A 17455-nucleotide genomic window follows, 5' to 3' on the forward strand; every position below is an offset into this window, starting at 1 on the left:
CTTAATGAGTTTCAGGCCTCCTACTACTCTCACCACAAGAGTCAGTCCGCTCTAAGTGAGACTAACTGACTCCTTAGAGTGTTAGGATGCAACCTTACCTTGAATCCTTACCAGACTATATAGATGGGGCACCACCATGGACTCCTACTAACATGGGCCATGGAATTACGTCTCGACCACTGAAGCACGACCCTGAAATCCCACCTAGAGATCTCAAGGAATTACGCATTAACCACCGACCAATCATGCTCAATCAATCATGTAATATTTATCATGCAGATAATCTCATGCCAACCTTTATAAACCATCTTCATTCATGTCCAAATGTTGAATCCATACCAACTCATCCTTCCCAAACCATGAATATAGATCTGTATTTCATATCATCACCATGTCTCTTTGATACCAACCATCTCATTTAAAACACATGCCAAATTCATACCAAACCCATCATTCACAATCCATGAATCACATCACTCACACATACTCATTTGTCTTATGCTTTTAACACAATAATTAAATTCAAGCAAGTATTAACCATTCAAGATAAAGGAAACAACCAAACATCACACTACCCTCGCCCAGTTCCTCGCTCAGGCTGAAGGGTCTCGCTCAAGCGAGCCCCCTACGCCTAGGCGAGGGCTCGAAAAGGGGAACAATAACCTTACGCGTGATCTCGCTTAGGCAAGACTCCTCTTGTCTGAGCGAGACGTTCGATCGCTCAAAAATAGCGTGGGTCGCTTGAGCGATTACTTCACGTAAAGTAGCTTGGGCGAGGCTTTGTTGATCTCACCTAGGCGAGACATGCTCGCTTGGGCGAGAAAACTAGTGCTCACCACTGTTCTCTCGTGCACAAACACACAACAGGTTCCAAACAGTTCAATAATGTCACTCACAGGTTCACATCAACACACAAGGCATACTATAATGATATAACAGTGGCTCAAGCAGAAAACACGAAAAAAGGGGTGGACCCTAGCTTTCCTTACCTGGAAAAGGGCTAGCAGCTGGGTTCTTGGGTACGAACAGAGAAGTACTGTAGCTCCTAGAGCAGTTTAGCGAGCTGGAAAAATAAAGAACAACATGAAATGAAGCTACCTAGAACGACCTTAGTTGGAACTCGAGACAACAGTGCTAAATAAGAGATGTATGGGACGAGAGGCAACTTACGTGGAATGAAATGGATTCGAACGAGTGTGACGGAGGCCAAAGACCAAATCCTAGCAGAGCGGGAGACGGCTGCAGCTCTAAGGAAGATGGGTTGTTTCTGAAAATGAGTAGAATGAGTGAGTTAGGGCAGACTTAGGGTCTGTTTCGCCTTTTAGGCCAGTCCTAGGCCCATCTGATTTGGAATGACCCTTTAAAATAAGGCATAAATATAAGTGAGCTTTACAAATGACTATTTTTGTGTTGACATTAATAATGTGTCTCCAAATGAGAAGTAAAAATATAATTTAATTAATTTTAAATCTCTCATAGAGTGGAGTATTTTAAATTTAGTTCATGTTTAAATTTTTAATTTTATTGAATAATATTTAAACTTTAATATTTTTTAATAGATTTTTACTATCAGTTAGACAACAATTAGTTGATTCTACAATATTAAGTGTAAATTTTGAATTTTTTATTGTGTACCTTTAAAATATTGATCTATATTGATTTTAATGTTTAAAAATATATTAAAAATATTTTTAGCATATTAAAATAGTGTGTTTTAAAAACATAAAAGATAACAGTTAAAAAATCAATCTAAAAACTGAACTCCAAACAGAACACTATAGACTTGGGTAATGAGAAGAAAAAAACTTTTAGAATTCGAATTCTACGATACAGTATACATTCGCATTTTGATTTTGGAAATACGATATAGACTTAATTGATGCATATTTATATAATTTTAAGTGTTATATAATTATAATACAGAATATTTGAGGTGATGCAATTATGGATGTTGAGAATCCGTGAGAGTTGTAAAAATATGAAAAATAATATATATATATATATATATATATATATATATATAAAAGAGATGTGTTATATATATGAAAAAAAAATTTATTTTATTTATTGTATATATTTACAAAAAAAAATGTAATAAAATATAAAATATAAAATATTTACACAGTCTCAATCTTGATTTTCTCATATTAAAATAATAACTAATTTTTAAAATTGAAAATTATTTTCAAAAACGAAATTTTCCTAAAAAATAATTATATTTTTTGGAAAAAAATAGCTGAAAAAATAATTTGTCTTACATATAATTTATTGTAGAATTAAATTAAGTTAAGAATATACTTTTCACCCTTCGTCGTATTTTATAAGATGATTAATCGATAATCACATATGAACAAATTAAAAATAGTTGTAAAATAACTTTACTTGATTTTTTCTAAAAATAAAATTACAAAATTATTGATCTGAAAAGTTTTCTTTACCAAGTATGAATTTAGGCGGGAGGATACATATATGTAAATGAATACAAACTTAAACAAATTAATTTAATTTTTGTTTTAATACTTAATTTAAAAATTGAAATGATGTTATTCTTTATAAAAAGAATTAGAATTTTATAACTTTATTTTTTTCAAGTTTACGATGTTCAATGTGATATCGCAAAATCAAATAATTATATCACCTTCAATTGTCAATAAAAAAGACCATTTAAAAAAAATATATCTAAATTTATGACAAATTTAAAATTTGATTTAATAAATTTTTATTTTTCAATAAAAAACACACAAAAAGGAAAAATACTTCATTAAAAATATACAAAGTTTGAATACTTTTTTAATAATACTTAAAAAAAATTCAAAAACAATATAAATTTAAAATTTAATTAAACTTTAAATTATAAAAAGTAATTGTTTAAAAATAGTCACACAACCCAATTTTCACATATAATTAAATAACTAAATATATTTTAATTTCTTCACATTCATCCACATGATTGAACCTTTTGGTTTTGGTAGATCATGAATTTTAAACTTTTGCATTATACACAAGGACAATACTCATACATTGACACATCGAGAGTTAGTTATTCATTAACTACTTAGGAAATAATCAAATCTACCAACTTATAATTAATAATTTCAGATACAATGAAGTAACAACATGTAAGAACTATTAATAAATTTAGATACAATGAAGTAACATGTTATCATTAATTTCAGATACAATCATTCAGTAATAATCTAAGAAACACAGCAGGCGTGCATGGCACAAGGAATTTCAACGACAACCGTTGATTTTGCACACGTACTCTTACCAGAACCCTTCTCAGCCATTGAATCCGAATTTCAGTGTTTTACATGGCAACTTAACTGCATTTAAAATCCAGGTTTGAAGTCCGAACTACAAATTTCCAAAACAACCCAAACATCAGACACTCTCACATTACATAGTAACTGTCAGTTGAAGAGAGAGAAAGACGTGCAATGTTTGAGTGAAGCTCTGTTGTGTTTTTACTCGTCCAACCCCCGAATCTGTAAGCTTCTTCTCTTTCAATTCCCCTTCTCAACTGTGGTTTTAGGTTTCAAAGGTTGCATCTTTATATTCTCTTGAGTCAATTGTCACATGGGGTGGGGGATTTGGGGGTGAGGGAATTTTAGGGCTTCGAATTGAGACACAGAATTTTCTCCACATTTTGGTCATTTGGACTGTGTTGGGTATCAAGGGTTCTCTCTGGGTGCAATTAAGAAAAAAAAAATTGGCATTTTGAAGTTCCTAACCGGGGCTCTCTGCTGTGCTCCGGAATATTGTTTGTGAAATTTCATGAATAGGGTTACCCTTTTGATGAGGTGATGTGATTTTCTCTGGATATGAGGCAAATTTAATATTCAGGGGTTGGTGTTTTTTATTTATTTATTTTTATAATTTATATCAATTTGTTCTCCTCCTCCAATTTTGAGTTTTTGTTATGCTGGGTTGTTGTTTATCATCTGCATTCCTTTGTTGGCTTTATGGGTGTGTGTGTGTTTGCGTTTACTTTCATGCTTTCATTGTAATTAAGACGGGATATATGAATTCATTACTTCTTCATTGTTGTTCCCATGACTGAAAGATATAATTTGGCTCCACTGTGGTTAAATCGTAGTTATCAATGCTGGATAACAGCGCGTTGCAGCCAACCGTAGAAAGTTATAGCGGGATGGCAGTGATTTTAATTTTCTTCATGCAGATATATAATCAATACTATGTGCATCGTACATGGCTGATGCATGGTATACTCATAATTATTAATAAAAGGTCATAATATAGGTCTAGAGAAAGAATTCAAATATTGAAATAGTGTAGGAAACAGTTCTAGAGACTGAAAACATCAGGAGAAGAGAAAAGAAGGCTGGTCCATTGCAGTTGTGGGAATAGTACTGAAAATGTAAAGAAGACTTCAATTTAGAAGTTGATGATTCCTATCTTGGAAACATATATTTGAATTATGTTGGTATTTACTTTTTGCATGAATTTATTTAGACTCACGAAATTTTATTGAATGTCATTAATTTTTGTGTAATTTTTGTCATTTTTTAGAATACATGTATATATACTATACAGAAAATCCAGCTCTAGTGTTTTTGGGGATGGCCGTTACGTGCCATTATCCTGGATTTAAATATCTGCCTTCTTGAAATTCCTTTCCATTTTAGCTAGTTTTTATTGTTTAATTTTCCCTCTTTATTTGCACTTGCTGTTTGAGTTTGCCATACTTATACCTAATGATGCTTTTTTCAATCTCCAGGTAGGCTTCAGTTGTTCATTTTATCAGAGTGTAAAGCAGTTTGTGCTTAGGAAATAATAATTTTGTATATTTAGTTATTTACTGTAAATAAGATCAGTATGGGTGATGGAGAACCAGTGAATGAAGTTTCTAAGGCTGATTCGAATGGAAAGAGCTTGCAGGAGAAAACTTTGGAAGATATTACTGAGAAAAAGGACTTGGAAACTGATGGAGGAAAAGGTTTGGAGAACAATGGAATCAAAGAGAATATTGTCAAAGAAAATGATGACAAGAAAGCTGATGGTGTAAAAAAGGTAGAAGAGGACACAAAAACAGTTGTTGTGGAAGAAGAAGCAAAAGAGGATCAGAAAGAAGATGGGGTGAAAGAAACAAAAGAGAATCAGAAAGAAGATGGGGTGAAAGAAACAAAAGAGAATCAGAAAGAAGATGGGGTGAAAGAAACAAAAGAGAATCAGAAAGAAGATGGGGTGAAAGAAACAAAAGTGGATCAGAACGAAGATGGGGTGAAAGAAGTAAAAGAGGATCAGAAAGAAGATGGGGTGAAAGAGGATCAGAAAGATGGAATTGAAGATGCAAAAGAGGATCGGAAAGATGGAGTTGAAGATGCAAAAGAGGACCTGAAAGAAGATGAGGTGGAAAAAGTAAAAGAGAATAAGAAAGCTGATGAAAACGTGGAAGAAATAAAAGAGGATAAGGAAGTTGATGGTGCAGAAGTAAAGGAGGTGAAGGAAGTGCATGATGTGAAAGAAGTCAAGGAGGATACAGAAATTGATGATGTGAAAAAAGTAGTGGAAGATAAAAATGGTGATGAGTTGAAAGAAATAGAGGAAGATACGAAAGGTGATCATATTTCTGACAATGATAACATGGATGAAGACACTGGTGTTACTGAAACAATGGAAGGTAAGCAAGAAAATGAAAAAGTGAAAGCTGATGAACCAGAGGTGGAGGCTATGGAAGTAGAGGGTGGCATTAAAGAGGAGGAGAGTGATGAAAAGGAGAAAACTGAAGTGGCAATGGAGGAGGATGAAGATGAGGATAAGGATAATATTGATAAGTCAAAAGAAGACAAGGCAGAAGATAGTAAGGGTGAGAAAGGACCCAAAAAACGTGGGAGAGGGAAGAACAATGGGGAGAAAGTGAAAGCTAAAAGAAAGGAACTGAAGAAAATTGAGCCAAGGACTCCTACTATTGATCGCCCTGTGCGGGAAAGGAAATCAGTTGAGAGGTTGGTAGCATCAATTGACAAAGATGCAACCAAAGAATTTCACATTGAAAAGGTAATTGTTTTAAGTTTCACATTTTAGATAATTGCCTTCAATTATGCATTTAATATAACTTAATTTGTTTACAGCTTCTCTTTCAAATTGCAGGGTCGTGGTACACCTTTAAAAGATATACCAAATGGTATTGTGCTTTCCTTTCTGAATTCTTCTTCGATAGTGGTCTTTTAATTGTGTTCTTTATATACTCAAGCCAACAGAAGTTAATATAATGCATAGTGTACCTGCTCAAACATTCCTCACATTTCTCCTGGGTTGACAATATCTAGATAAAAGTGTACAATTTGAATTTGACATATATCATGCAGTAAATGAGCCACAATTTTTTTTTATATGCATGCCCAATCGTAGTCAAGAAGAATGTGCCATTTGTAAAGATGGTCAATTTAAGATTGTGAAATTGTAGTTGTAGTGTGTCCCTTCAATTCAATGATTATGTGAGCCAATGATATATGTTTAACTGCATCTTTCCCCTCACGGTATTGAGCCTCTCACCCTCCATATTGTATGAGTTGGTGCTAACTACAGTAGTCATTACTTTGATTATACTATTGTCAAAATCCACTGCCACATACTGATTTGATTGTTTTTTGTACAATAATCTATTTATCAAACAGTTACTTTTTCCCTGCCTTCTTTTCCTACTAACTGGAAAAATATTTTGGTATATATATATCTATCCCTTTTCCCTCATACTCTAACTTTGACGACAATAATAATGACACAAACTTGGATTGGAACTATATTAACCCTTTCCTTTCACTCTTAATGGAAAATGAGATTATTTGCTAATTATAGTTTATCCATGTTATTTAGTGTCTTTTTACTAAAGGGTCTAGGGAATCTTTGGCACTCAAGATTGTGGGAGAACAGAGTGGAGTATTAAATTGACCTTTATAGGAAAAGGTTCCTGGAACAGATAAAGTTGAGCTGATATATTGGTGATATATTTTTTTTCTTATATACATTTGTTATGCTGTGAAGTGTGCATACATGTCTCCGCTTCATCTGAACAGCTGATAACTTATGACTTTTGCATTTTTTTTCTCTAGTGGCTTTTAAGCTATCTAGAAGGAAGACTGATGATACCTTCAAATTGCTCCACACAATTCTCTTTGGAAGGAGAGGGAAGGTATGCCTTTCTTATAACTTTTTTTATACAGTTTTTGTATTATTCCACCACAATATTGGAGGATATGCAATAGTGCTCGCCAAGATTGTTAAACAGTTAAACACTCAAATCTTACCTGGTGCTCAAATTTCACCCTATGGTATTATGCTTTCATTTGAATCTTTTCTCAACTCTTTGCAGGCAATTCAGATCAAGAGTAATATCTCGAGGTTTTCTGGTTTTGTGTGGCGTGATAATGAGGTAATTATTACCTTTATTTAATAAAAACTTGGTACTCGTAGCTTGTATCTATATATCATAAATTACAGTCTTAGGGTTTTGTTTATAGTACTTTTTTTAATTTCTTGCTTTTCTGATTGAAGTGCTCTTCAAAAGTTCTAAAGTCCAAATATTGTTACTGCAGGAAAAGCAAATGATTAAAGTAAAAGAAAAACTTGACAAGTGTAATAAAGAGAAGTTACTGGAATTCTGTGATTTGCTTGACTTAACAATTGCCAGGGCAACAACAAGGAAGGTGTGCTAGTTACGCATTAGTGATGCTCTTTTACTAATACCATTTAACACAGATCTATCGTCATTACTTATAATTTTTTACTTAAGCAGGAAGATATTATTACTGCGCTGATAGACTTTTTAGGTGCTCCTCATGCAACCACTACTGTGTTACTTGCAGAAAAAGAGAAGGTTTTAATTATCTTTTTTTGTTTCAATTTTTTTCTGTTATTTTGTGGTAATTGTTTTACCTAGGCAACTATGCTCTGGTCACAGCACTCATCCTATTTTATGATTTAACAAAGGGAAAAAAGCGGAAGCGTGTTGTAAAACGGGGTTCATCAACAAGATCTGGGACAACTTCAAGACGTTCAGCAAAGGTAATATCTCACTCCTTTAACTTAACGGATTTAAAATGTAATTCAAGAAATGAACTATGATTTGTGTTTCAAAGTCAAGACTTGCAGTAGAATGAATACTAGTGTTGCATTATATGGACTAGCATATTTATCTCACTTTTGCTTGTTTAATACTCTTCATTGCTATTCTTACTACCATGGAATTGTTCTTTGTCCTATTATCCATGGCTCTGTGTGCGTTTGATTCACTAATAATTGAGGAAGGAAAATACTATAAATACTTATTCGTAGTTTGATTTTAGATGTGTTCACAGGAAAGCACAAAAGCTTGGCTTACAGGTCAATTTAAAATTTTTGCTACTTACCAAATCACGGGACATATTTTTTTCCAAAGGGACAAGGTTATGACAAGTCAAAACATCTCATTTTCTCTCAACTTATAACTCACTTCTCTCATGTATTCCCTTCACTCACACACATATAACTACATGATAATAAAACTGTTAATAATATCTGACATCCTTTTACTATTTTTCCTGTGGTTATTATCTGGATCGATACAAATGTAAAATATTGAGCTATATGTGCATCATACAACATAGTCAAAATTGTGATTTGAATTGTAAAATCTTATAATTCTGTGATTTTTCCACCCTTGGCGATCTCAATCCCGAACGTAATTGGAAATTTGTGGGATCATTATAATCTGCTCACAAAATCAGTCATGGGAATTTGCGATTTTAACCAGTTGCTGAAGCATTTCCGAATTTTGACCTAAGCTCTTCTCTTCAGCCAAACCTATTGCAGCAATTTGGATGCTTTGTGGCAGCTCCTCCATTTGTGCTGTCGTTGGAGAGCCTATGTTCTACGTCTGTGTTCTACATTTCTGGCAATGCAAAATGTTGGGTGAGAGGGGTGGTGGTTGATGTGAGAAAAGACTCGTTTTTTTCTTTTTCTTGGTGATAGAAGTTGAGAGCTATAAGAGAAGAGACAAGGGTTTCCTAAAAGTGAATAGAGTTGTACTGGCATAGAGATCTAGAGAGGCAGAACCATTGATGAGTCTAGTGGAGAAAAGGGAGATCAAGTGTTTTTGGAGAGGCTGGGACAACTAGGATTCGGGGATTCAGGTATTGCAATCACTGGGTGTGGATCAAGTGAGATTGGGTCAGACCAGAGGACAGATCATACCAGAGTAGGAGAGTGTTGCAGAACCCTAAAGAAAATCTTGGTTTTTGGGTTGATCAACCTAGTCCATGGGTGGGTTTTGAAGCTTGAATAAGTTTACCAATTTTATGGTCTCACAAGAAATCCTGGTGATCCTAGGTGTGTAAACAAGCATGGAATGTTTTGTGATCATACTGTCCTATTAGAATAATTATGATTTTGACAAAAGTGGTGGTATAATTTGGTATTAGTTGTGTGTATTATATAGCATTTCATGTAAACCTAATCCCTTATTATTCACAATATAGTATCTACATTAGTGATATGTGCAGTTTCAGTTTGTTTTAACTGGTAGCTTCTCCTTAGTTAATTTGGTTTTCTTTTGCACAACTTTTTTGGCATGTATTTTTCAGAGGCTGAAGAAAAATGAAGATTCTTCAGTAGTGCGAAGAAAGAGTACAACTGACACAGAGGATGAGTCGGAGGAAGACGAGAAAGATGATGAAAATGAGGAGGAAGATGAGAAAGATGATGAAAATGGTACTCCTGAAAAATCTGAGGATGAAACACCAGAGAAATCTGAAAGTGAAGAGAAAAGTGATTCTGGGAGTGAATCTGAAGATATGAAAGAAAAGAAAAAACCTTCTAAAACGTCATCCACAAAAAAGGAATCTGCTAAGAAAAGTAAAATCGAGAAAATTACAGTTGCCAATAAATCTCATTCACCACCGAAAAGAACACCTAAGAAACCTTCATCCAACATCTCAAATTCTGAGGATGATAGTGACGGAAGTCCAAATCCAAAGGTGTTTTCAAGGAAGAAGAAAAACGAGAAAGGAGGAAAGCAGAAGACTGATGATGATAACAATGAAAGTCCAAATCCAAAGGTTTTTTCAAGGAAGAAGACTAATGAAAAAAGAGGAGTGCAGAAGAGGTCAACAACACCTACTAAGTCTGCCTCCATAGAGAAAACTGGTAGATATCTTGAGTTCTCCTTTGCTTGTGTCATTATTTCATTTTAAAATGTTATAATTTTGCTTGTGTAGTAAAAATAATTTTTTAGCTGAAAGTATTGCTAGTCATCTCATTTATTTTTCCATTTCCATCGGTTTAAATGGTGACGTTTTTTAATTGAAAAACTGATAACTTAAATGAACTTCATTTCTTGTACATTATAAAACATCTTTCTGTTGTATCAAGCAGAAAAGGTTGCCAGAGGAAAGAGCATGAAAAAAGAGAAGCTAAGCCCCAGTGATACTCAATTGCGTGAGGCAATATGTGAAATTCTTAAAGAAGTGGACTTCAATACGGTAAGACGTTGAAAAAAAACTTTACTGAAACTCAGCAACTAGTTGAATTTTTATGTTTAATGCATAGCTAAAACTTGTGGAACTGCAATCTTGTATAAAGTAAACTGTGTAGTAGATATGAGAATGTTGCACTGAATGTGATAGGAATAGGACTGGTTGCATTACATAGAAAAACGTTGTGGTAGCACCTATTGTAGAAAAAACGGTAGAAACTCACATTAGCTGGCTTGGCATGTGGTAAGAAGATTTGTACAAGGCAATGTCAATGATGTATTTAGTCTCTCTACTGAATGTTCTCTCTTTTTCTAAAATTAAACCCCTTTTCCTCTTTTGCAGGCCACGTTTACTGACATTCTGAAGCAACTTGGTATGCACTATGGATCCTTTTCACTTTTTTTTCTTACTCAAACACATAATTATAGCTATACCTTTTCTCAATTTCAACTGAGATAGTGGTACATTTGTTCCTGTAGTATCATGAGATCTATTGTCTGTATCTGATCCTGGTTTTTGTATTATTCTCAAACCTGAACGAAATAGTTTTAACTATAGTTTGATTAACATAGTCGTATATCATTTCCTAACTTGAAATTAAGAGCCTAACAAAGTTGCCCTTCATTTTTCAGCCAAGCAATATGATATGGATCTGGCTCCAAGAAAGGCATCTATAAAGCTCATGATTCAAGAAGAGCTGACAAAACTAGCTGATGAAGCAGATGATGAAGATGGAGAAGAGGATGCTGAGAAAGATAAAACCCCAACATCAGGCAAGAAGGTTAAAGCCTGATTGATTTGTAGACTTGACTGTTTGAAGATAGGCTTAGCAATGTATAATACTATAACCCAGTTATACATGCTTCATCTGTACACTTTGATGGGTGGAAGTGGCTGTAACTTATTCTTAGCATCCATCCAAACTTGTACTTTGTCAATTTAGGCTTTTGGTGGCTGCCAATGTGCACCTTCTTGTTTACACCAACGGAATTTGTAGGGTTTATATTGTTCAGGAATACAACTGACCAAACTACACAGCTCAAACAATCTGTCTAGTTTAATAAATATTTGACCTCTGAAGTTCTCATCCATGCATGCTCATGTTGATAACTGTTCCCTTTGTTGGTGGATGAAGTCTCTATCTTTCACATCTCAAGATTTTCATGCTGTATCATTTATGTAATGGATTTGACAATCACACTCCTTCACTAGCAGTAGCTGCAGTCCAGTAGTAGTGATGATCCCCATTTCCCATGTGTCTTGCTATTGCTCCATTCCATGTTCTATGGTTACAATACGAGTTCAGATTCTCTTTTGGAATTTTTTTTATGATGTCGGAACATTAAAAGTACAATGATGTTAATATTTTAATTTTTTTTAATATATCGTAAAACATTAAAATTATTGGTCATTCTTATATTTTGAAGATACAGTAGATAATTCGAATTCTTACCGATCAATATAATACTAACATTTGTATATTTCAGTGACTAGGGTGGCACTTTTTATATGATTAAATTGTCTATTATCAATTGTTTTAGTAATGAATTTGGCAATCAACTCCACTTTCATTATCAACTGTTTTTTCAAGTTTGGTTTAGTTCTTTCAAACATGTATGCATCTGCAATTGTGTTTTGAAAAAGGTTGATTGTAGAATGAAATGGAAACTGTTAGTAGGGAAGATTGAAGGATAAACCCAAGCAATTGCTTGTGTTCAAAGTTGGTGAGTGAAGAAATTGTAAGTTTGCGGGATTAGATGAGATGAGAGACACACAAAATATATAAAATCAGAAAAAGAGATAACAGCTTCTGCATAAAATAAAAGAAAGACTCAAAACTGTGTTATTTCCAAAGAAAAAAAAATTGAGTTTAAGTCTCTCCTTTAAGTAGAAAATAGAAATATGAATAACATATATAAAGAAGATTCACAAATTTATTATTTTAAGATTTTTAGATTAAAAATGGCATTATAATTTTATATATAGATAGATTGACTCATAGCTAACTAAAGTAGTATTTTTTTTAATATTTATTCTTTTCGTTCTATTTTGTTTTTTACACAAGAAAAAAAAATGATAATGTAAGTGGAGCAAATAAAAAAGTTTCTTGGTTAGAAATCTTCTCCACTAAGACTAGTGGAACACCAAGAAAATGTAATTATAGAGAAGAACGTGATTTTGACAATGATTTTGATCAAGATTTGAGGTGAGTGTAGTTGACCAAGTGGGGACATTTTAGAAGGAGAATTAATTTAAAGCCATTTGATGCATTAAAGATGAGATGGTTGAACATAAAATATCATTCACACTTCACCCAATAATTTCAATCATTCTTATTTGAAAATCATTTACGATCACACATGCACACAAAGAAAAGTTAAAATAAAAATAATATTATTTTTTTCAAAACAAAATTCTCCTGTTTTCAATGTCTTCCCCGTTTTCAGGATAGCTTTATTTAGATTTTATTAAAATTGATTTTGCAATAACTTGTTTGAAAAGAACTGATTTCCTTTAATTGATGACAATTCAGAAGTTAATTAACATAAAATTTGTTTCTTCATAACTAAAAGAAAATTAGTTTAGAATTACTAAAAGATGAGGACAATTACGTGTATAAGAAAAAGGAATAATGTAAAATTATAGTCTATCTTAAACTTTAATACACTGTGATTTCTAAACTTTTAGAAACAAATAAATACAATCATATTAATCCGATAATGTTAATTTTTTATGTATTAAAATTTGGAACAAAAATGAATTTTAATCTTACATTAAAGTTTAAATATTAAAAACATATTTAATTCAAAATTTAAATATACTTTTAGTCATTTAAATTAATTATAGAATTTATGTGATTTTTAATTAAAATTTTTTATTTTGTAGATTTTCAATTTCACAAAATTGTTATTTTTTAATATTACATTAAGATGAGGTTAGTAATATTTCTTTCATTATTATTTGAGTTCTCAATTAATTAATGTGAATATCTTTCTTATTTTACCTTCACATTCCAACATTTCATTTATTTTAAAGACACAATAATCTTAATATCAATTAAAATCCCTTTATTAGAGTCTAACCTTATCATACTAATTCATGTCATTTTTAAAAAATGGTCTTATCATATGAAGAGTGAAGTAACTTTCTCAATAACTAAGTGTAAATAGGTGGACAAATTGTTATTGTCCTTTTCATTCTCAAACAAATATCTTTGTGTAGAATGATAAAAATAGTGTCTTTCTAAATATTGCGAGTTAATGTGACAAATATGTTTAATAGACCACCATTTGTTATATCATTAACCTTAGTAACATCATCTAACTCAGTAGACTAAAAATAAATTTGAATTCATAATAATTAATATTTTCAATTGAGGTAGTATTAAAAAAAATATCTTATTGAATGTCTTAGGTTTTTATGTTTTTTAATTAAGTCTTTACCTTTTGATTTTTTTTATGACTAGGTTGATATAATTATTATATTACTTACATTTTTGACATGAAAAAAAATACAGTTTAATTAAGTTTGAAGTTCATATCAAATTTAAGTATTTTGAGTTGAATTTCTATTAAAAAATTTCATTGATTGGATATTTAAAATCTTTATATTTTTTAATTAAATCACTACCCTTAACTACCATATGATTTTGCAATCTCAAGTCCAATATCGTGAACAACAGGGACAATATGGAAAAAACAAGCTTTTGCATCCTAATTATCTTCATTAAACATGTTTTTGTGTCTCAGCATAGTTAATTTGATTTTTATTTTAGTATTTAATTTAAAAAAATCAAACAATGTCATTTCTTATAAAAATAATTATGGTTATAGAAATTCAGTGTAACTAAAAAATATAGAAATTTTAGACACTAAATAAAATAAAAAATTCAAGTGAAAAACTTAAAACTTAGTTATATCATTTTTATTTTTTTTATAAAGACACATGAATAATGTAAAATAATAATAATGATTTAATTAAAACATACTAATAATGATATTCAATCATAAATTCTTATTACATAAAAAAAGTTCCATTGATATTTGTAATGATTACTTTACAAAATATATATATATATACTCTTTTTAGTTAGTTGACAATGCATTTTTTTTTTCTGAAAAGAGAAAGTAAAAAGATAAAATTTTGCATGAGTTAGTGTGAAGGAGAATGTATATAGTATATACAGTAGACATGGTACTTGCTTTGTTTTCTTTTTTGTGAATTAATTGAGATGTTTGGTATTATGAAAAAGCAAAGGGAAAAAGAAAAGTGATGGATGGTGGAAAGTTGATGACCCACTTAGCAACTCTAATAATCATGTTTATGGTGCTCAGTGCTGCTCTCACCACACCACCATTCAACTTGCTTATATGCAAAGTTACGATGCGATGCACGTGACCACTCTCTCATTTTAAAAAAAACACTTTCATTCTTTTTCAACCTCTCCACCAATTCTTCATTCACTCTGTGGTACGAGGTTGGTTGGTAACAACTGCGTACACCTTCAAATCTCACTCAAACTTTATTTTAATCAAATCAATTTAACATATTTTTTCTGTATTTCAACACCTATGTTTATAAATATTCAATAAAAATATTATTACTTATGTAATTTTCTTTTTTGACAAAATTTTCATATCACTTTTTTAGATTATAAATTGTTAGGTATAAGAAGAGGTTTTACTGAGAGATACAACATCAATGAGATCTAAGTTTAATTACATAAAACATTGATATCATTCTCAACCCTAAAAATTTAAGGCGATGAGTTTATGGGTCTTCATCCTTGTATAACGCTCTACTTTCTCATCTTTAGTCAATGTGAAACTTAGACTCATACTTAAATTTTTAACACAAATATTCTAATGACATATAATTATATACTCCAGAAATCTTGGATTATGATAATACTCTTAAATCAATTCTTATTTTTTATAATAATTTTATTATGATAGTGTTTGTATATTAGTTTAATATCTTTCTTAAAATTGGTATTTTTCAAACTTAGTTTTAAATATAAAATAATTTTAAAACATTATATAGTTTTAAGAGTAATTTATTTTTTGTTAATATTTCATATCTTACGAAATGTGTAATTAGTTAATAAATTAAAAAATAAATGAATAGAGTTAGGTCCAATGTTTGGTACACGTCTTAAATGTGGGTGTATGTCACTTCCTAATAGGAATAAATGGTGTATTACTTAAAAGGTTGAGCATTAAAATGTGAGGATAAAGAGTTATGATTACTATATTTTACTAGGAAGATATAAGTAAATAAACAGATAATGGTGTATGTTGTCCACGATTTTAAATTATTTTGGATTAACATTCAATTTAAAAAAGAATACGATTCAAGATTGATATTAAAAAAAATTATAAATATCTAAATTAATTTCTTATATAAAATATATTTTTTTATTTCAATTCAATTTTTTGAATTTGAATATATAAAACTCCAAACTAGTATTTTTTTTATTAGAAAATATGGATATATTTCGTTCTAATATAAATTATTTGGATGTATAGTGATTGAGTATATCCAATTTTGTTGACTTTTTTTTCGTCACACAGAAAAACCATAAAACAAACATAAGAAAAGTTAATTATTATATAAATATGAATTCAATAAAATTCATCACAATTAAATATGCACTTAAATTAGCTATTTTAGTCCATACACTTAAATTAAATATGCTATTTTTAAATAAAGCCTATCTACTTCGTGATATTTAATTTGTTGAGTGGATTTAATTAGAAAAAAATACTGGAATTACTCTTGGGGTTTGAATTTCTTAAACATATTTTAATTCACTGAGCAAAATTCGTTGAGAGCATTGAAATCCGCTAAGTGGATTAAGTCTATGAGAAAACTCTGAGTGAGACTCTAGACGGATTATGCAAAACATTACAATTTTCGTTGTTGTTCCTAAACCAATTTCAATCTTAACCAATCCAAATCATTCATTTTTACTAGTCTAAAATGCACACCGAATAACATTAATAAAACATAGATTTTATGTCATATTTAGTATTGTTCAAAATGAATAAAAACACAATTTCAGTCAAATTCAACTCATCCATCTTCAATCTTAAACCAACAAATTACAAATAAAAACCAAAATAGTCATCCTTACTCAAGAATTGATAATATCCATTGAGATAGTATTATTATGGTCAATCATAGCTTTCGAAATATCCATTATTTTGAAATTTAGAACTCTCACACTTTTATTTTTAAAATGTGTCTCAAAATGGTAAGGAAGGAAAGTGTATTTAAATTATTCTTTGTCACAATTTTCAAGTGATGTAAGACTAATAGACATACTAGAATGGACTTCCATGGTCAATCATAGCATTCAAAATATCATTCATTTTGAAGTTTGGAACTCTCACAATTTTGTTTTTAAAATGTGTTGCAAAATAGTAAGGAAGGAAAGTGTATTTAAAATGTTCTTTGTCTCGACTTCCAAGTGATGTGATATTATTAGACATACTAGAATAGGCTTCGAGGTCTAATGGGAATGAGATTTCATCTTCAGAACCATTTTTCTATTCCCCTCGTCGGTCGAGGACTTAGGGAATAAGGGTTCATCTTTGAAATTACTTTTTCATTCCCTTAGGGAACAAAGAGTCATATTTGGAACCCTTTCTCCATTCCAAAGATGACGTCAATGTTTTGACCTCAAATATGTTGAGATAACATCATTTCATATCAATTACCACATCTGATGTATTGTTCATTTTGGAGCTCAAAGCTCCATTATGATTTTGTCCTTAAAAGGCACCACAAAGGGTTAAAGGACGAATGTTAATTTAAATTTTTGTTGTCCTAAATTTTTAATTGATGCGAGACTATTAAACATTTATAATCTCCCAATCAAGGTCCAAAAGGAGCATGACCATGTTTCCATTCCCCTCAATTGAGACCTAGAGGAACAAGGGTTGGTCTTTGAAACTTATTTTTCCATTTCCTAGACA

The 17455-nt window shown here is 31.2% G+C and overlaps 1 protein-coding gene across 3 annotated transcripts; it reads left to right on the plus strand.

The window, feature by feature from the left end:
- The first annotated feature begins 3333 nt into the window (after positions 1–3333).
- Positions 3334–11564, plus strand: LOC114186644 (DEK domain-containing chromatin associated protein). 3 transcript variants are annotated; one of them, XM_028074609.2, is made up of 12 exons: positions 3334–3490; positions 4742–6021; positions 6115–6148; positions 7077–7156; positions 7337–7396; positions 7560–7670; positions 7760–7840; positions 7954–8028; positions 9585–10146; positions 10372–10481; positions 10818–10848; positions 11108–11564. In XM_028074609.2, exons 2-12 carry the CDS (start codon positions 4840–4842, stop codon positions 11266–11268), a joined length of 2487 nt encoding a protein of 828 aa, XP_027930410.1. In that variant the 5' UTR covers positions 3334–3490; positions 4742–4839; the 3' UTR covers positions 11269–11564. The 3 variants fall into 3 exon arrangements, with proteins under 3 accessions (XP_027930410.1, XP_027930411.1, XP_085530675.1); XM_028074610.2 differs by having other exon boundaries at positions 10375–10481; XM_085674549.1 differs by lacking the exon at positions 3334–3490 and adding an exon at positions 3786–3803.
- The last annotated feature ends 5891 nt before the right edge of the window (positions 11565–17455 follow it).

The sequence above is a fragment of the Vigna unguiculata genome, chromosome 6 (assembly GCF_037176805.1).
Source record: "Vigna unguiculata cultivar grain cowpea cultivar isolate G323 ecotype 2 chromosome 6, ASM3717680v1, whole genome shotgun sequence".
Classification (NCBI taxonomy): domain Eukaryota; kingdom Viridiplantae; phylum Streptophyta; class Magnoliopsida; order Fabales; family Fabaceae; genus Vigna; species Vigna unguiculata.